General features: G+C 59.0%; 1 protein-coding gene across 5 annotated transcripts in view; it reads left to right on the top strand.

Moving 5' to 3' along the window:
* Nucleotides 1-18,729, top strand: part of PHACTR3 (phosphatase and actin regulator 3) — a 150,489-nt gene that overhangs the window by 97,150 nt on the left and 34,610 nt on the right. For 4 of the 5 annotated variants that reach the window (XM_070421363.1, XM_070421364.1, XM_070421366.1 and 1 more), the window contains exons 3-7: nt 1,228-1,302; nt 9,459-9,620; nt 13,899-14,111; nt 16,234-16,408; nt 17,055-17,302. In XM_070421363.1, the coding sequence (XP_070277464.1) occupies nt 1,228-1,302; nt 9,459-9,620; nt 13,899-14,111; nt 16,234-16,408; nt 17,055-17,302 (873 nt within the window). The remainder of the gene's footprint in view (nt 1-1,227; nt 1,303-9,458; nt 9,621-13,898; nt 14,112-16,233; nt 16,409-17,054; nt 17,303-18,729) is intronic. The other variant, XM_070421368.1, reaches the window with a different exon arrangement.

Below are 18,729 nucleotides of genomic sequence, written 5' to 3'. Positions count from 1 at the left end.
TGGAGAGGTGAGCTGTGTGCTATCAGGACTCCATGCCACGGGCCCTCAGCCAGCGGGAGAGGGGCCTGTGAGGTCATCGGGATGCTGAGTGTCCCTGCAAGGGCGTGGAGGGGCTCCAGCTTAACCCTGCAGGACCCCACCTTCGAGTAGGCGTTCCCCACCTTCAGGCCATTTGTCCAAGCATTTAGGGATCCCAGGAACAGGATGCATTCTGGTTCTGGTGGGAGGTGGTCCTCTGTCTCCCCAACCCGCTGGTCTTCAAGCAGAGGCCATGCCCGTGGTGCTCCTCTGTGCCTGGCGAACAGCAGATGCTGAGTGAATCCATTGAGGAGCCTCGTTTTCACTGCTGTTCCCTGAAGGGGGGCTGAGTTGGTTCTGCTCCCCAGTGACACGCCCCCACACACGTGTTTAGCACCTGACACATAGTAGGTGCTCAGTCAGTAACTGTGAACAAATTAAATAACTGTCACTACCTGTTCGTCCACCGCTGCTGGACTTCAAGCTCGGACAGGTGGGCGGCTCTGGTCCCCTGCGGCTGGCGTGGGCAGTGCTGCACACACGGGCAACCGCAGGCCCTCTGTGGCCCAGGCTTCACAGCCGGCTCTGTCTGCGTCTTTCAAAGAGAGGGCCCGAGAATTACGTATGTTTGTACTTGGAAACTGGGTGCAACTGTAGGCGATAGTTTTCTGGACACTTAGAGAAAAGAAGGGAGCAGGTGGGTGAGTTGCTGAGTGCTGTGCTGGGGCTGCAGGTGGGAAGGGTTCTCCCAAGGAGGAGCTGAGAGCTTTCCTGGGGCCTGTGGAGGGGGGCCAGGTCCTCCTCCTCCCTGTCGCCTGGTGGGCTCTTTGGGAGCATACGCTGGGTGCACAGGGAAGCTCTGGGGCAGCAGAGGCGGCCTATGAGCAGAGAGTGGTCAAGGAGTGTTTCACTGACAGTAGGAACCGCAGGAAAGTGCCCCAGGGCACTGGGGCAGAGAGAAGAGGGCCCAGCCAGCTCATTAAGGAGCATTTGGTGGAGGGCAGAGTGGGCAGTGGGGGCCAGCTGAGAGAGGGCGTCATGCCAGGTGTTGCTTCTCAGGTGCGACACTTGGCAGCCTGGTCAGTGAGAAAGCTTGGGGTTCCCCAACAGGGGGCCCAGGGGACCAGGCCCTCTTACCCCACCTCCTGGGCCTCCCTGTGTCTTCTGGAGGCCCCGCCCTGACTCACCTGGCTGTTTGTGTCTGTGCAGCACTGGAGAAGAAGGCCGGCCGGCAGGGTCGGGAGGAGCTCATCAAGAAGGGGCTGCTCGAGATGGTGGAGCAGGGTAAGTGGGGACAGGGTGAGTGGAGGGCAGGGTGAGTGGGGGACAGGGCCGTGGGGGCAGGGTGAGTGGGGGGCAGGGTAAGTGGGGGACAGGGCGGTGGGGCAGGGCAGGTGGGGGACAGGGCGGGTGGGGGACAGGGTAAGTTGGGGCAGGGAAAGTGGGGACAGGGTGAGTAGGGGACAGGGCGGTGGGGGCAGGGCAGGTGGGGGACAAGGCGGGTGGGGGACAGGGAAGGTGGGGGGCAGGGTAAGTGGGGGACAGGGTGAGTGGGGGGGCAGGGTGAGTGGGGGACAGGGCCGGTGGGGGACAGGGAAAGTGGGGGGCAGGGTAAGTGGGGGACAGGGTGAGTGGGGGGGCAGGGTGAGTGGGGGACAGGGCCGGTGGGGGACAGGGAAGGTGGGGGGCAGGGTAAGTGGGGGACAGGGTGAGTGGGGGGCAGGGTGAGTGGGGGACAGGGCGGGTGGGGGACAGGGTGAGTGGGGGACAGGGTGAGTGGGGGATAGGGTGAGTGGGGGGCAGGGTAAGCGGAGGCAGGGCAGGTGGGGGCAGGGTAAGTGGGGGACAGGGTGAGTGGGGGCAGGGCAGGTGGGGGACAGGGCGGGTGGGGGACAGGGTGAGTGGGGGACAGGGTGAGTGGGGGGCAGGGTAACTGGGGGCAGGGCAGGTGGGGGGCAGGGTAAGTGGGGGACAGGGTAAATATCAGTGCTGAGCCCAAGAACACACCCTCAAAGATGGCAGTGCCCACAGCAAATAAGGAGAGACTATGCTAATTGACTGCCACGCCCTCAAAGATAGTGGTGCCCACATCAACAAGATAGCAGCAACCAGTCCCCTCAGACCCTCTGGGGCAGCAGGCGTGTGACAAGGCCAGGCCCACCCCCAGGCGGGCCCAGTTGCTCCACACACCTGCCTCCAGAGTCCCCCAGTCCCCTCAGCCCCCCAGGCGCCCAGGGCCACCCAAGGCTCAGGTAACCAGGGCCGGCCGAGGCTTGCACTGCCGGCAGTGGAGCAGCAGAGGTGTGATGGGGGCGTCACCTTCCCCTGATCGCTGGGTCGCCTCCTGCCCCTGAGGGCTCCCGGACTGTGAGAGGGGGCAGGCCGGGCTGAGAGACCCCCCCTCCAGGGCATGAATTTTCATGCACCGGGCCTCTAGGTAAAACAGAATTAAGGCCTATTTATCAGTTATATGACGTGGCCGCTGGAGAATGAAGACTAGATACACATGTGGGTTGTTGACTCCTGGTAGGAAAAGGGAGGGGATGAGGAGGAAAGAACGTCTAGAGCAGGGGTCCTCAAACTACGGCCCGCGGGCCACATGCGGCCCGCTGAAAACATTTATCCGGCCCGCCGGGTGTTTTTGCCGCCGCTGCCTGTCCTGCTTAGCAGCCGACTCGTCCCGGGCCCGCAGTGCGCGTGTGTGGAATGTCTGAGGGACAGTGAACTGGCCCCCTGTTTAAAAAGTTTGAGGACCTCTGGTCTAGAGGGCAGCTTGCCACTCCTAAACGCCTAGACTGGTGACCATTTTTTTCAACGGCTGGAAACAGAGACACAGCGGGGTCGACTGTGGCGGCAGCCAAAGTGTCGGGGTGACCGCCGGGCGGTGTTGCGCGGAGGAGGCGCTCCTGGCCTCGTGGGTGTTTTGTGTGCCCGCCCCCCCCCCCCGACCACCACCACCAGCTCCATCGGGTCGGCAACCTTTCCCACAGAGGATCCGATAGCAGAGTTCAGGCTCAGAGGCCGTGGGCCAGAGGGCAACCACTGACAGCATTGAAAGGCAAAAGCCAGTAATGTGTCTCAGCGTGGGCCTAGCTGCCAGGACTCCCTTATTTGTGGACTTGAAATTTGAATTTTGTATAGCTCATCAACTACTCTATTTCTTTATTTTTATTTTTAATCCTCACCTGAGTGAGAGAGAAACATTGGTGTGAGAGAGCCACATCGATTGGCTGCCTCCCACACGTGCCCCTGCCCAGGACCAGGTACGTGCCCTTGACTGGAAATCGAACCCACGACCCTTTGGTTCATGGGCCAGTGCTGTAACCACTGAGCAACCAGCCAGGGCTACTATAGTTCTTGTTATTTTTTCAACCATGAGAAAGCGAGGAGTCCCCTCTTCGCTCGGGCATGGAGCAGGTGTGGGCTGGACTCGGGCCCAGGTGCAGGCACACACAGCCCAGTCTTCCTCTCTCGGGAGTGATTATGGAGCAGGAACTAGAGGGGCCTGCGACACCATCTCTTGCCTCGGGAGTTGAAACTGCATTTTTACAGCATTTCAGAGAGGGACACCTGCTATGTGAGCGGCGTGCCCGCTGCCGAGGGCACAGGTGAGCCCGCACCATCCTCCCAGAGCTCAGAGCCTGGGGAGACACAGCCCGTGTTGGTAACTCGGCCCAGGTGTCGGGAACCAGGAAGGGCTGTGAGAGCCGCTTTGTGAAATGCCTGCCATGTCCAAGCCACCGCCGAGGTGAGTGTGGTGAGGGCAGGCACGTGGCCTAGGAGAGTGTGCGGGCCCTGGCCGGCTGGTTCTCCACGCGCTGCGCACGAGGCTCACCGGGCAGCTCGGAACTGAAGTGCTGTGGGGCGGCTGCCATGCGTCATAAGCCGCCTGGCACTGTCAGCCGAGGTTGAGGAGCCAAGACCCGGGGCAAGGGGGAGTGGGAGGAGGGGGCGGGCAGAGGTGTCTTTACCCAGAGGAGCAGGGCCCGTGGTGGGAAGAAGCGGGCGCCCCGTGAAGGAAACTGGAGAAGGTGGGTGGGTGCAGCGAGGTCAGAAACGGGAAAGGGAAGGCGGTCTGAGTCCAGTAGATAATCTTGTCCCCTCTGCCCCTTCTCTCTCTCACGGTCAGAGTCAAGACGATTCGAGTCCCCAGGCAGCGGTGGGACTGGGGGACAGGCACCTCCAAGCCTCAGTGGGAACAGGGCAGCCGTGGGTGGGGGTGACCTGCAGCGAGCCTGTCCCAGGCGCTCCCTCTGGAAGGGGCGTGGTCAGGGAGGGAGTGGAGGCTCTCTCGGCCTCTCCTGGCTGCAGGTGGTGACAGGGCCTGGGGACAGGTATGCAGCAGGTGCCTGGGGTTGGGACCTCGCCCCGTTCTTTCTGTTGTCACCTGCTCAGAAAATGCCTTTTCTCACTGGGGGTGGAGTCAAGCTCGGCCAGGCCCTGTGCACCCCTAATTCTTGCTGGTGTTGGGGGTGACGGCTCCTGCTGGGTTGTAGGATTCTGTGGCATCTCCCTGAGCCCAGAATGGTGGGCAGTGCGCACCGAAGCTCCCTGAGTGGGAACCCCAAGTGGGAAGGCAGCACCCCCTCCTCTTCCTCGGGTGCAGCTGTGGTGTGAGTACCTCCCCCCCCAGGAAGCAGCTATAGTTTCCTGGGTTTGGGTTAAGGGATCGCTCATTGGAGAGCACTTGCTCCTAACCAGGAGGACATTCCTGCAACCAGGAGCACCCCCTGTGGCCCTGCACTGCCACCAGGACTCCGCACAGGGCTGGTGCCTGAGTGGCTGAGTGGGTGACAGTGGTGGAGGGGCCCAGAGAAGTCCCCACAGGCTCAGGCCACAGACCCTCCCAGAGCTGCCTGGAGCCCTAGCAGCCCGAGAACTCATACTTAAGCTTCGAAGGCCTGGAATAGAGGACCCTGTGCCCTGCACATGTGCACATGCACGCACACTGTGTGTGCACACGCATACATGCACACACATGGTGTGTGACCACATGCAGTGCACACACAGTGAACACACACATATGGTACACACATGCACATGTTATACACACGGTGCGTGCACAGACAAACTGCACATGGTGCATACATGTGGTGCACATGGACATACAGTACATACATGCACAACACACATGTGGTTCACATGCATGTGCCACATACATGCAGTGTGCACAGCGATCATCGACGTGTGGTACATGCACACATATGTACACACGGTGCACATGGACATACAGTACATGCACACATGTGGCACATACATGGGGTACAGACACACATGCCCCCCCACATGCACATGCTACCACCCACGCACCCCCCACATGCCCCCACGCACACCTGCCCCCACACCCGGTGCACACATAGGCGTAAGTCAACCTGGAGTTTGCCCACACAGCAGTCACCAGCGCAACAGTGGGAGCCGACCCTGGAGACGTGTCCAGGACACGGTCTGCCTTCCACACTCATGGGGGTTGGGGTGGTTTTATGATATTGCTCACCCTGTGTGACCCCTCTGGTCCCTCTGCTCTGGCTCCTGGACGTCAGGTGACCCTCTGAACCCAGGCGGGGCCACCTGTGCGCTTGTGGAACAGATGAGATGGGACTAGGTCTGTGTGGGGAGGGAGGAGGTGACTTTTTTCTCTGTCTTCACTGCTGTGGCTGTTCTTCTCTGACACATGTTGCCATGAGGGCCGGCCAGCCTCCCAACCCCTCCACCGAGCCCCGCCCAAATGCTGGGCGTGAGGACAGGAGCCCGCACGTGTCTCCACGCCAGACACTGCGTGTTCCCGGGTCACTGTCCTCCATCTTCCTGTTCATGTCCATGTGGCATTTTCTTAAATAATTTAAGCAGCTTCATACTCCATCGTGGGCTGTGAGAGCGAGCTGCCACCCTTGCTATGCTCAGCGACCCGAGACGTGCGGCCCTTTCCTCGGGACTTGGGCAGGGACAGCGGGTCTGTCTGGAACACCAGGGCCAATGTGTGCATGTGTGTGCTCTCAGTGTGGGTGCTTGCCTGCACACATGTGTGCACCTGTGCACGTGTGTGCAGGCATGTTCACGGCATGTTCCCTCTCTCTGGCTACTCTAGATGACACAGGCTTGGCCTTGTGCTCCCCTCTGTGGCCCTCAGAAGGGAAAGGGCGGCGGTGGAAATGGGGCCGGAGAGGGCCGCCCACAGCTCCCCTACCCCAGCCAGTGTTTCCTAGCAACCGCCCTGCCACCGGGGCTATTTTGGGAACTGAAACTGTTCATTGAACAAGATGCTGAGCTGCAGCTCAGAGCCTGCTGGAAGCGGGGGCAGCCGGGCCTGCATGCTGGTGGCAGCTCCGCTGAGTCCTACGGAGGCCGAGAGGGTGGCGGCCCCCGGGCCAGTGTTCTGACCGGCTTGTCACTGATGTTGATGAGGACGGAGAGGGGTCATTGTGACAACAGCACGACAGTGGTGGCAGCAAATGGCCGCGCCTTCTAAAACTTGTGTCCGTGTCTGGAAGCGGCGGTGGCAGCCCCACAGGACGCACGAGGCCGGGGAGCCGGGGCCGGCGAGGCCGTGCGCGTCTCAGCCGCACTCCCTCGCTTGGTGCTGCTGTCATTCTCTTCCTCACAAGGCGCAACCGAGCGAGCAAGCCGGCAGCGAGGCGGTCACAGCTGTGTGTCAGGCATGACAAGCCGGTCCTGAGAGGGGCGAGGAATGAGTCTTGAGCCTGTGACATCAAGTTTTGTCCACTAGGCAAGAGACCTGTTGGCGCTTGTCTGGGTCAGAGGTCAGTGGCAAGCTCTAGTTGTGGTCACAAACCATAGCCTGTTTTTATAAGGCCCTGAGCGGAGAATGGTTTTTAAACTTAAAGGATTTTTGTAAAAATCAAGGAAGAAAACGCAGCATGGACCGTATGGCATATGGCCCACAGTCTAAATGATTGTCCCTTTCTAGGAAAAGCTTGCCGGCCCCTGGCCTGGACCCTGGTCAGGCGACATGGCTGTGCACTGTGAGCTTTCTAGTCCAAATCTGCAGACTCCCCCCTCCCCCAGGAGACAGGTGTGCCGCGGAGGGGATGTGGTGAGCTGTGTCGCAGCTCAGATCCCTCATGCGCTGCACGCATGGGTCTGGCCAGTGCCCTGGGCGTGGGGCGGGCCCTGTGAGGGAGCCTATTGTTATCACCTGGGCACACGGGCCTTGGCCTAGTGACCAGACCCTCACCACCTCCTCCCCACCAGACACTCTCATCAGTCGCCCGTGGTGTGGCTCGGTTGGAGGATCATCCTTGCAACGAGAGGTCGTGGGTTCCATTCCCCACCAGGGACAAACCTAGATTTTGGGTTTGCTCCCTGGTCAGGATGTGTACACAACCGGTTGATGTGTCTCTCTCACGTCGATGTTTCTCTCCCCCACACCCCTAAAATTAACAAAAACATATCCTCGAATAAGGATTTTTTTAAAAACCTTCATCAACAGCAATAATGGCAATTGCTCGCAGCCTGCAGGACGCTCTCGAGTCCCAGTCTGGGCCAGCGTCCCTGCCCTCACCCTGCTGCCTCCGGGCTGCATGAACCTGCGCAGGTCACGCTGCCGCTCTGCACTGCAATGGCCCGATGGCATGACTATGGGCCGAGGGGGTCCTACAGGGACAGTGGTGTGTGTCTCAGAAGGGGCACATTTTCAGCTGCCGAGTCTCCCAGCCTGGACTGCTACCTGTGGCTGTGGGACCAGGACCAGTTACTCTGCTCCTGAGCGCCGGGCCCCTCATCAGTAAGATGTGACCCTGAAGGGCCAGGGGTCAGACCCTCAAAGGCTCCACAACTGAGCCCCAAGCAAGGGGAGCCCAGGACCTCCTCTCCTCCCTGCTAGGTGCCTGGTGTCATCCTTCTGGGACCCCTGCTCTGTAATGCCCCGGTTCTTGGCAGCGCCCCCATTCCTGGGCTCTTGAGCCTCAGAGTGTGAGTTAAAGGGGTAAGGGTCACGGCTTATTGCTCTCTGCCCTCCTGGGGCCGCCTGGTGCACGGGTACTGAGAAACATTGTGTAGTGGAGACCCATGGGGCAGGGGTGCGGGTGTGAATCTGTTCCTGTAGCCACAATGTCACCTAACAAACAACCCCAGACCTTGGGGGCATTTGTTGTCACCTGTCTGGGTTGACCTTGGCTGGCAGGATGGAGGCAGCTCAGCCCCGCCCCCCCAGCCACAGGTCCCCCAGCACTAGCCAGGTGTGTCCTCGAGGTGGGCCCAGTACAAGGAGCAGCAGGCAGGAGTGTGCTTCGCTTTTGAGGCCGCTGTTGCGTCAAACCTGCTGGTGTCCTACTTACCAAAGCAAGCCACAGGGCAGAGTCCAGGGTTAGCGGGGAGGCATCCAAAGGTGCAGATATGGGTGCGGGTCATTGTCCAGTCTCCACCGGTGTCGGAGTGAGAGGGCACAGGCAGGTTGCAGAGGCTGAGGGGTGTCGCGATGCTCGGTGCTGCCGTAGGAAGACAGGGTGTGCACAGGGACTCCAGGCCCGGGCAGGCATATGCCCAGGAAGGCTTTGGCAGGGATAAAGTTGCAGAGCTCTGGCCAGAGTTGCTAAGTGGTTAGAGCATCGACACCAAATGGTCTCAGGTTCGATTCCTGGTCAAGGATACATACCTTGGTTATGGGTTCCCTCCCTGCCCTCATTCGGGGCATGCGCAGGAGGCAACCAGCTGATGTGTCTCCCTCACACCAATGTTTCTTTCTCCCTCCCTCCCTTCTACTCTCCGAAAAAAGCAATGGAAAAATATCCTCAGGTGAGGACAAACCAGAAAACATATAGAGCATCAGGGAGGAAGGACAGGCTAGGCCAGTGGTCGGCAAACCGCGGCTCGTGAGCCATATGCGGCTCTTTGGCCCCTTGAGTGTGGCTCTTCCACAAAATACCACATGCGGGCGCACACAGACAGTGCGATTGAAACTTCGTGGCCCATGTGCAGAAGTCGGTTTTCGGCCTGGGCGAGTCTATTTTGAAGAAGTGGTGTTAGAAGAAGTGGAGGGTGTCGGTCTGTCGGGCGATGGGAGACGCGGCGCAGGCGGGCCGCGGGATACACAGCGCGGGGGAGGCGCACGCAATTCATGCACAAGTTGAGTGATCCAGTCAGTCAGCAGTCTCATTGTGCAGTGGTTAGTGCTAGTTGCGTCCGCAAATTGCACGTGGGTGACAAAAGATAGATGAAACAAGTATACAAGACGAGTGTGGATGGGAGAGTTGGAAGGGGTCGACCTCAGCAAACGTACCTCAATCAGATTGAGGACATTTTTAGCAAAGGCCAGCTTAAGAGTTCCCTAATTAAGTTAATAACAATGTACCTACCTATATAGTTTAAGTTTAAAAATTTTGGTTCTCAAAAGAAATTTCAATCATTGTACTGTTGATATTTGGCTCTGTTGACTAATGAGTTTGCCGACCACTGGGCTAGGCTAACAGTGCATCTCCTTGCAGATGCTGAAAGCAGAGTGGGCCACCGAGCCACACAGAGTGAGCCGTCCACTCCCAAGCAGCAGTTTCCAGAAGATGCCCAGCCAGGAACCCCCTCGGCCAGCGGGACGGACCAGGCTTCCCTGGAGGAGCCGCTGTCCTCGGACTCCCTCTCAGAGGATACAGGTACCAGCTGGAGACCGTGTGGGGTGGAGCTGCTCCCAGGATGGCCATTGGCCTGGGTGGCAACTGGGGTCCCCGGCCTGGGCCTGGGCTCCATCAGGAGCTATCCTCGAGGCACAACCGTGGCCCGGCTCGAGCTCCACCACACTGCCATGCGGTTGGGTTTAAATGTTTGCCGGAGCATTTTCAAACTTCTCCCAAGTCTGGTATAGCCAGTAAATGGAAGCGCTCACGATGCCCGCAGCCCCCATGCACCTTCCTCTGGACATCTTTGCTTCTTCACTGGGAGCTTTAGGAAATTTTCCCCCAAGGAGCCAGTGTCCAGTGGGAGCAATGTTGTTGAGCCCACGACCATAGGGCAGAACGGAGGTGGAGGGGCCCACAGCATCCTCCACAGGTTGCAGCCTCCACAGAGCCTGTCTCTGTCAGAGACAGGACTTCAGTGCCCACCACGTGGTGTCCTGGCAGGGTGGATGCTGGTGAAGCCCAGCATGCCAGCTCCTCCAATGGGGAGGTGCTTCTCGCCACTTCTCAGCCAGGTGTGCTTGTTGCACTGCTCCAAGCTTCATTGGTTCCCTCTGTTACAGGGACAAACGGTGGGCCTATGTCAGGTGGAAGGACTCACTCAGTGTGGCAGGAACTGTGCTGATTACTGGAGATGGTGGTAGTGGTAGTGATAGCAGCGGTGATGGTGGCGGTGATGGTGGTTGTGATGGTGGTGATGATAATGGTGGCGGTGGTGGTGATGGTGGTGCTGGTGGTGGTGCTGGTGCTTGAGATGGTGGTGATGGTGCTTGTGATGGTGGTGATGGTGGTGGTGCTGGTGCTTGTGGTGGTGGTGATGGTGATGATGGTGGTGATGGTGCTTGTGGTGGTGATGGTGATGGTGATGGTGATGGTGCAGGTGATGGTGATGGTGATGGTGCAGGTGATGGTGCTTGTGGTGATGGTGATGGTGGTGGTGCTGGTGATGGTGCTTGTGGTGGTGGTGATGGTGATGATGGTGGCGGTGATGGTTGTGGTGGTGATGATCATTAGTTTAATTGAATAGACTGGGTGGTTGGCAGCTGAGAAAGGAGAGACAAAGGGAATGAAGGAGAGGAAGGCAAGCATGAACCCAGCAAAGACACCTGTGGGTGCTTTGAGGTGACCACCCCCTGCTCTCTGACCTCTTAGCAGTGTTTGTAGAGATGTCTCCCAGGAGACTTCACTGTGGAGCAGGAAGCCTGTTCCTCAGTAAAGCTTCAGCTGTAAATATGGCAGGCACAGTGTGAGGGCTGGAACTTCAACTGTGTCCCTGCAGTTGTGGGATGTTGGAAGTCCAGGCCACGAGGACAGGCTCACCAGGGCTTCTGTGGACGGCGAGGTCTTCTGCTTCACGGCTGGGCGAGCATCTGTCCTCAGCTGCCTCCTCCTGCCCAGTGAGGCTCTTCCTGTGCTTCTCCCCATGGCCCCACCCACAGCGTCACTTCAGCATTTGTAGGCACCTGCCAAGAGGGGCTGGTTGTGCCTCTCCAGTTTCACCCAGACTTGGGAAAACAATGAGTTTGGGGTCTGAAGAGTTGTGGCTGGTGGATCACCCTGGCCTCTCCTGCAGAGGCCCTTTAGGCATCAGGGTCCTGCCATCCCCCAGGCATCAGCCTTCAGTCAGGGTGGAGGTTGGTGGGATTCCCATGGTCTACCTCAGCGTTGCCCTCGGCCACTGAGCCTGCTGCTCTGCTAGGCAGCTGCCCGGCCTGCTGCTGGCACCCAGCGCTCCTCCGTGGCAGGGTCTTCCTGCTTGTTCGGCTTTGAGGAATGTGCCGGCTCCCATCAAGGCCCGTTAACCTCAGGCGCTCTTGCTATCCAGATGGTTTGGGCATGGATTTCAGAGCAAACTTGGTTTGTTGAGCACAAATTTGTTCCTAAGAATCTTTTTGTGGGCGGGACATGCTATTGAGTCTGGGGTCATCCTCCCAGGGTGATGGGAGAAGGGGAGCATCTGTGGCTTCACTTCTAGATCTGAGCCCTGCACTGGGGTTTGCTGAGTGTTCAGTGGGTGCGCAGCTCCCTCTGCTGGTCAGGGCAGGACAGAGACAGCCCTGAGGGAGGTTCCCTAAATCAGAGAATACCCAGAGCTCTGTCTTCTAAGAATTTTCCCCCCATACTTGAAATTTTAAGGGGTGTTAATATTTCAGTTTCGACAAGATTCCAAACTATAATGGTAGCTACACACACTCTCAAAGGCGACGCAGAGGAAGATGCAGGCTGAGAGAGGAGGAGAGGCAAGCCCCTCAGACAGGTCAGGGATCACGGGGTCTCTGTGCGGTGAGTATAGACTAGGTTTGTGGAGAGGCTTTGGAGGAGGACTTTGAGCATTGCTGGTGTGTGGAGTCCCAGGTCCTTCTGAGCAGAAGGGGGCGGCATTCCACCTCTGCTCGTGGGGTGGGACACCTCTGTGGAGCAGTTAGAAATCTGCCCTCTGAGGCAGAGCCGAGGCTGCCTTCTGCAGTGGGGGGAAGGGGCATTTCCTTCTCAGGTTGTGCTCCGTGGCCAGTGGGAGGGCCGGCCCTTCTATGGCAATGTCTCCATTTCCACGAGCTTCACAAGAGAAAGGTCCTGGCCTGAGAGGTCTGCCACTTCCGACACGGACATTAAAATAATAGAAATGGTGATAAGTAATGGGATCCATGGGACATACCACGCATGCTCCCAGTGTCTGTGGACATTCCCTTAGGGCAGGGATCCCGCTCCGTCCACAGCACGTGCTTTCAGCACCGCGGACAGCACCCCGCCCCCGCCTGCCTGCCTGAAGAGGTCCGATGGATGGGTGGATGGGTGGGCCCACTCTGATTTTAGGGTTCATTCTGAAAGGTTGTTCCCGGATATTATATCCTCAGGTGGTTGTAAAAACGAAACAGCCAGGGCCTTGCACAGGCCTGGTCACCTGGGATCCAAGGTGGGGACAGGAGGTTGCCTCTCACATCAGGGAGGGAGGAAGGGGTGTAGGGACAGTAGACTTGTGTTTGAGACAGAATTGCCCCTGTCTGATGGCCTCAGTTTCCCCTCTAAACCTGGAGGTGAGGCTGCATGGCAGGAGGGAGGTGGGAAACTGGAGCAGGAAAAAGCCAGGAGAGGTGTGAAGCAGAGTGACTGAGGGTGGAGGCTGAGCTGCGTGGGGGGTTGGGGGGAGGTCCTGAGGCGGCTGGGGCTGGGCCTTCTGTGGCACCTCCGCAGGGGTGGGATCACGGGGGCTCCATCCAGAGATGGGGCTCTTCCAGATTTAAATGGAAAGGAAGTCAGGCAGAGGACCTGCTGTGGTGGAGGTGGAACTTGAGCTGGATGGAGAGAGTGGAAGGGGGAGGGTTGATGGGTTGGGAGAAAGCAGGGAGCACGTTACTCGAGGGAGTTGGGAGGGTCTTTCCTGGGGGAGCCTGGGTATGCAGGTGGAAGAAGAGGGTGGGCGGGGTCTGGGCAGGCTGACCTTCCCCATCACTCACCTGGCTGGTGTGCCAGGGGGCAGGGCTGCTGAAAACCAGACCTGAGAAGTCAGTAGCCGCTAAATTTGAGCATCTGCAATGTGAAGGCACACATCACCTCTTTTATTATTATTATTTATTTTGTTATTTATTTTTAACTATATTTTTATTGATTTCAGAGAGAAAGGGAGAGGGAAAGAGCAATAGAAACATGAATGATGAGAAAGAATCACTGATCGGCTGCCTCCTGCACATCCTATACTGGGTATCGAGCCCGCAACCCTGGGCATGTGACTGGAATCGAACCTGAGACCCTTCAGTCTGCAAGCCAACACTCTATCCATTGAGCAAAACCAGCTAGGGCCTGTCATCTCTTGTTTAAACATCACAGCTGTCTTTTGAGGGACCCCAGTTATTAGTTCAATGTCATGCGTGGGTAAATGAGGCACAAAGAGGTTTAGTAACTGATCTAAAGTCACAGAGGAAGTGCAGGGGCCAGCTGCAGCCCAGGTGTGTCTGATCCCAAAACCTGTGATTGTGCCCACCCCCGCCCTCCTCCTTCCCCCAGGCCAGGTGGGAGCTTTGGCACCACCCAGTGAGTGAAAAGGGAACTGAACCACTCACTCGAAATGATTTCCTCCTCCTCTCTGCTGCTGACAGCCCTATTGATAGTTGAACTCACAGGAGGTCTGGTGTGTATGTGAAGTGGCCCCTGTGGATTCTGCTCTGTGCCGCAGTCCCACCCACCTCTTGCTGCCCTCGCTCACTGTCACCAGTCAGAGGAACCATGGTTTGTGAACTCTCTGTTTTGTCTTTGAACCAGCCAAGACGCCCTCAGCATCCAGGGGTGAAGAAGCAGACGCCACCAGCAGCCTTCCACCTACCACGGATGAGTCCTCTCAAGCCTTAGCTGGGTCCGACTCCCTGGACAGTCCTCCCAGAACCCTGGAGAGATCCGTGGGCCAGCTCCCCAGTCCCCCGCTGCTGCCCATCCCACTGCCCAAGGCCGGCTCCAAAGCCACAAAAAATGCCACAGGTGGGTCCTAACACATTGTCTGTCCACCCATCCATCTCCCTTCCTTCCATCCATCCATCCTGATGGGGCTCCTTCTGGGGGCTGCTTGTGTATTTGGGCTCTGGGCAGGTCCAGGGAGCAGAGCTGGGGCAGGAGGGCTGTTCTTACTTAGAAAGGACCTCGGTTGTCAGAAGCATACCACTCAGGACCCCTCTAGCAAGCAGGGCAGTCCCTTTGCAGTGGGCTGAGGTCTTCTGAGTGCAGGAGACACAGCTAGTCCCCAGACGAGGTCTTTCTGTCTGTCTGGGTGTCCAAGTGTCTGTCCTGTGTTTCTCTCTCTTCCTCTCCCTCCCCTTCCCTCCTGCTCTTTCCACTCCCCTCTTCCTCTCTCCCCTCCCCTTCCTCTCTCTCCCCTCCCCCTTCCTCTCTCCCCTCCCCTTCCTCTCTCTCTCAATCTCTCTCACTGTCTCTGTTCATTGTTTCACTGATTACCTCTCCCTCCCGTGAGCTCTGTCCCGGAAGGCAGGTTAGGGTGGTGGTCAGAGGGAAGCATGGCCAGGCAGAGGCCCCAGGCCTCCTGTCTGCAGTGTTGGCCGCGCCAGCTGAGCAAGTCCAGGTAGCTGACACATTTCCTCTCCAAGTTGGTGCGTCTCTTGGGCCATAATTGCTGGAACAGGGACGGCGCTGGTCTCGGGAAGGGCAGGCCCTTCCTAGAAGGGGCTTTAGGAGCGAGTCCTGGCAGGCGGCCTTGAGGACAGAGGTGGCAGATGACAGCAGAGAGGCCAGCAGGTCTGCTCCCAGGCCGTGACCTCCACCTGTGATATGACCGGGCACCCAAGGACCCCGAGGGCACACGTCCTGTCAGTCCTTGAGTGGAGGAAACAGAGGCTCAGGCGCTCCAGCAGCTTGTCCGGGTCCCCCAGCTAATGGAGACTCGAGCCATTTGGGGCCAAAGCTCAGACCCTCCACACGCCCCCCACCTCCACCCCCCACTTTCCAGAATGTTCTTTCCTCTCACTTCACCAGATCAGAGCGTCCCTGTCCCTTCTTCCAGGAGCCTGTCCTGACCACAGCCCTCAGGTGGGCGCACGGTGCTCTCAGCATTTACACTGTCAGCTCACCTTGTATAGAAGAGCACCCGGGGCATAAGTCGGATATGTCACCCAGTCGCCCATGGACATGGGGACTGGAACAGGAGCAGAAGGGACAGGAGGGTAGCCACAGGGCTGGGGCCTGGGGCTCTCACAGCTGAGGGACAATTGGGAGAGCGTCTTCATGTTCTCCACGGTCCTTTCCCTTTTCTTTGGGAAAACGTTGGCTTCATCCTGTGAACTGCAGGTGGCAGCAGGGAGGAGAAAGGCCCTCACCTGGGCTTACCTGGCACAGGGGACAGCACACAAGCCAGTCCCCTGGGCGCTCTCTGGCCTGAGACCCAGCAGCCCGCCCAGGGCATCCTCACCTGCCCCAGATCCCACTTCGGACGTGCTGTGCTGGGCTTATATGGTGTTTGATATTTTTTAAAAAATGGGTTGCCAACATTTAGAACTTATTAAAGTCTATTGAAATATTAGCTATTAGTATGTATAAACACAGAGGAGCATTCGCACCTGTAGTCCAAATTTCTGGCTTTTTTTGAAAAGTTCGTATGCGGCAGCCCCAAGTCGAAGCAGCCCCCTTAAGCTGGCCCCGCTCTCCTGTTAGCCGCAGTCCCCACCCTCCCTCTGTATGAATTGCCCCTTGACTGGCCTGGACCCTGGAGACGCATGCTTTCCTGCCCCCGCCCAGCGGGTGACGGTCAGCTCCTTGTATGGGGTCCTGTGGCCTCAACTACACCTGGGTCACCTGCCAGGTTCCCTTCCCAGTCCCCACCCCCTCCTGAAGGTGCACCACCTGGAGTTGGCTTCTGGGCCTCAGTTTCTCACCTGAGAGAGAGGTGGTGAAAGGTCCCCTGGGCAGGCACAGCTCGGCCGGCGGCATTGCTCTGTGTGGCTCTGGTGGACAGTGGGGCCCGGGCCCGGGGGGAGCCCCAGCCACCGCAGCATTGGCAGGTTCACCCGGCAGGGACCTGCGTCCTCTCTGCTCCTTGGCTCCTGTCGCCTCCCTGCCCGCAAACTCAGCTTCTCCTTGGCCTCTCACTCCCCAGGCCAGGCTGTGCTCCTCCAGGACTCCGGCGGGAAGAACACGGACCCTCCCCCCCGAGGACAGCTTCCCACGCCCACAGGGTCTCCACATCCCACCACCATCCACCGGCCGCTGCCCCCCAGCCGCGTGATCGAGGAGCTGCACCGGGCACTGGCCACCAAGCACCGTCAGGACAGGTAGGCCCTGCCTTGGCCGAGGGACCTGTGTGCCAAATTCCCCGCTGGCCGCTTGTGGGGTGCACCTGGGAAGTCTCCGGGCTGGCTCACTGTTCTGTGTCACCATCTTGAACTTCTCAATCATGTTTTTTTTTTTTTGGCAAAGAGCCAGCATTTGCATTTTGCACCCAGCTCTGCAGCTGGTTTGTGGCTGGTCTTGGTCACGCTCTGTGAGGGGTCCCAGGTGGCTCCTGAGGCTCGCCCTGGTCTTGATCTCCCGAGGTTTGTCGCATGTGAAGGAAAAGCAAGTTGTTGGTGGGCAAAGTGGACAATGGGCCTACCCAGGCTTGGCGGGAACGCCGGACACCGTGCCCTCCTCGGCTCTCGGGAGCCTTGGCCTGAGCAGTTGCTGTGGGCGGTGAGGCAGGTTTTGTTACACGCGTGTCTGTGCTGCTCAGAGCCCCATGTTCTCAGCGGCCCCTGCCGCGGACTCAGTGCCGTGTGTGCACGCCTCTCGCTTCTGGTCCTGTGAGTTCGGGACAGAAGCCGAGGCATCGCTCTGGCACTTGGGTCATTACGGTGCCCTGACGAGCACCCCTGCCCGTCCACTTTGCAGCTCTCCCAGGTGAAGGGACAGCGTCTCACCTGAACGGCCTTTCTGATTCAGTTTTCAAGGGAGGGACAGCAAAGGGTCCCCGAAGAAGCGGGTGGACGTCCGCCTGTCGCGAGCATCCAGCGTGGAGCGGGCCAAGGAGCGGGAGGAGGCCTGGAGCGTGGAAGGTGCCTCAGAGGGCAAGTGGGCGGCAGCCAAGGCGTCGGAGGAGAACAAGGAGAACTTGCTGGTGCACTCGGAGCTCCAGGACGACCTGCTCCTGTACCAGGACGAAGAGGTGCTGAACGACTCCATCATCTCCGGTGAGCGGGTCCCGCCGGGGCCAGTCCCACGAGGTCGTGTCACTGGGCACAGAGCCTGAGTGTGCGGTGGCGCTCCTGCCACAGCCTGAGGAGGACAGGGCGGGGTCTGTACCTGTGAGGGCGGGAGGGAGCCCCCTCCAGAGACGAGCAAGGGGGGTACAGACGGGCTCAGGCGCCAAGACGTGAGTGAGCTGGTTTTGTTTTGATAATTGCGTGTTCGCGTGTGTGAGGAAAGATAGCTGTGCCTCGGCCGGCGGCATTGACGGGACAGCGGGCACGGGCTGTGCTCAGGAGTCCGGGTTGGGGAAGGGAGCAAAGTGCTAACGGAAAGCGAGATGAGACCTACGGGGAGGAAGAGAGGGGAGAGGGATTGGTTCCAGTGTCAACGAAACGGTGTCCGTGTGACAGCCGTGCCCTGGAAGTCCAGCTCTATCAGTCTGCACAGTGTTCAAGGTCAAGGTCACGGTGGCTGCTCTGTCCTACCCTGGAGACTGGGGGCTCGGGGAGACAGCGCTGTAGACACCCCCTAGATGGGGGCGGGGGTGGTGCCCAGGCCAGGGCAGGCCGGCTGAGTGGCACTGTCGCTGCGGAGGGTCCAGGGTGGCCTGGCTGCAGGCCTTCCAGGTGGGTGATGGCTATTTAGTGACATATCATCGTTCTTCCTAGAAGCACCTCCTGGTGAGGTCGCAGCCGTGGATAGAGGTGGGGCTCTCGGCAGTGGGGCCAGTGGCCGGACTCAGGGGGACCAGCCCCCGCAGCCCTGGCAGGTCCCAGTCTCCTCACGTCCTCGTGACCGGCTCACAATGGGCTCCAGGACGGCACTGCGCATGTCCCTCGGAGCTCCAACACCAGTTTTTGCCATCATCTCACTAGTTGCCCGTCTCTCCATTAACGTATCAGTTCCTGATCATTTCCGTTACCTCACATATGCGTCTGACGATTGTCTGCATAAGGGCAGTGCCTACGTGCTCCCCTGGTCCTCCCAGGGCCTGGGTCCGAGTTAGAGTTGGCAAGCAGCCACTGGCCAGTGGCTCTGCATGCTGCCCGAGCACCCACAGGTCCCGGTCACTCCTCCAGTCCGTGGCCCCGGCACCAGCTGTCTCTCTGTTGACTGGCTGACCAGGTGTCTTCAGGTCCGAGTTCGGGACCTTTGCCTCCAAACCTGGACTGTGCTCTACCCCTGTGATGGTCAGCTCCTTGTCTGGGGTCCTGTGGCCTCAACTACCGTCACCCCTGTGGCTCTAGTGGACAGTGGTGCCCGGGCCACTGGGGACAGGGACATGGTGCCTGCAAAGCAGGCCTATTGTGGCCCAGGGAGCCCTTGTCCCGGTGTCATGAGAAGATGAGCCGTGTGTCCAGGGTGCGTCCAACTTGAGTCTCCTGGGCTTGTCTCCTACAACCTGGTGTTTTTCAGTGAACACGGGTTC

Source organism: Myotis yumanensis, unplaced genomic scaffold, assembly GCF_028538775.1.
Source record: "Myotis yumanensis isolate MYYU_CA2020_CCGP unplaced genomic scaffold, mMyoYum1.0.hap1 SCAF_7, whole genome shotgun sequence".
Lineage (NCBI taxonomy): Eukaryota > Metazoa > Chordata > Mammalia > Chiroptera > Vespertilionidae > Myotis > Myotis yumanensis.
This window is presented reverse-complemented; position numbering and strand designations above follow the sequence as displayed.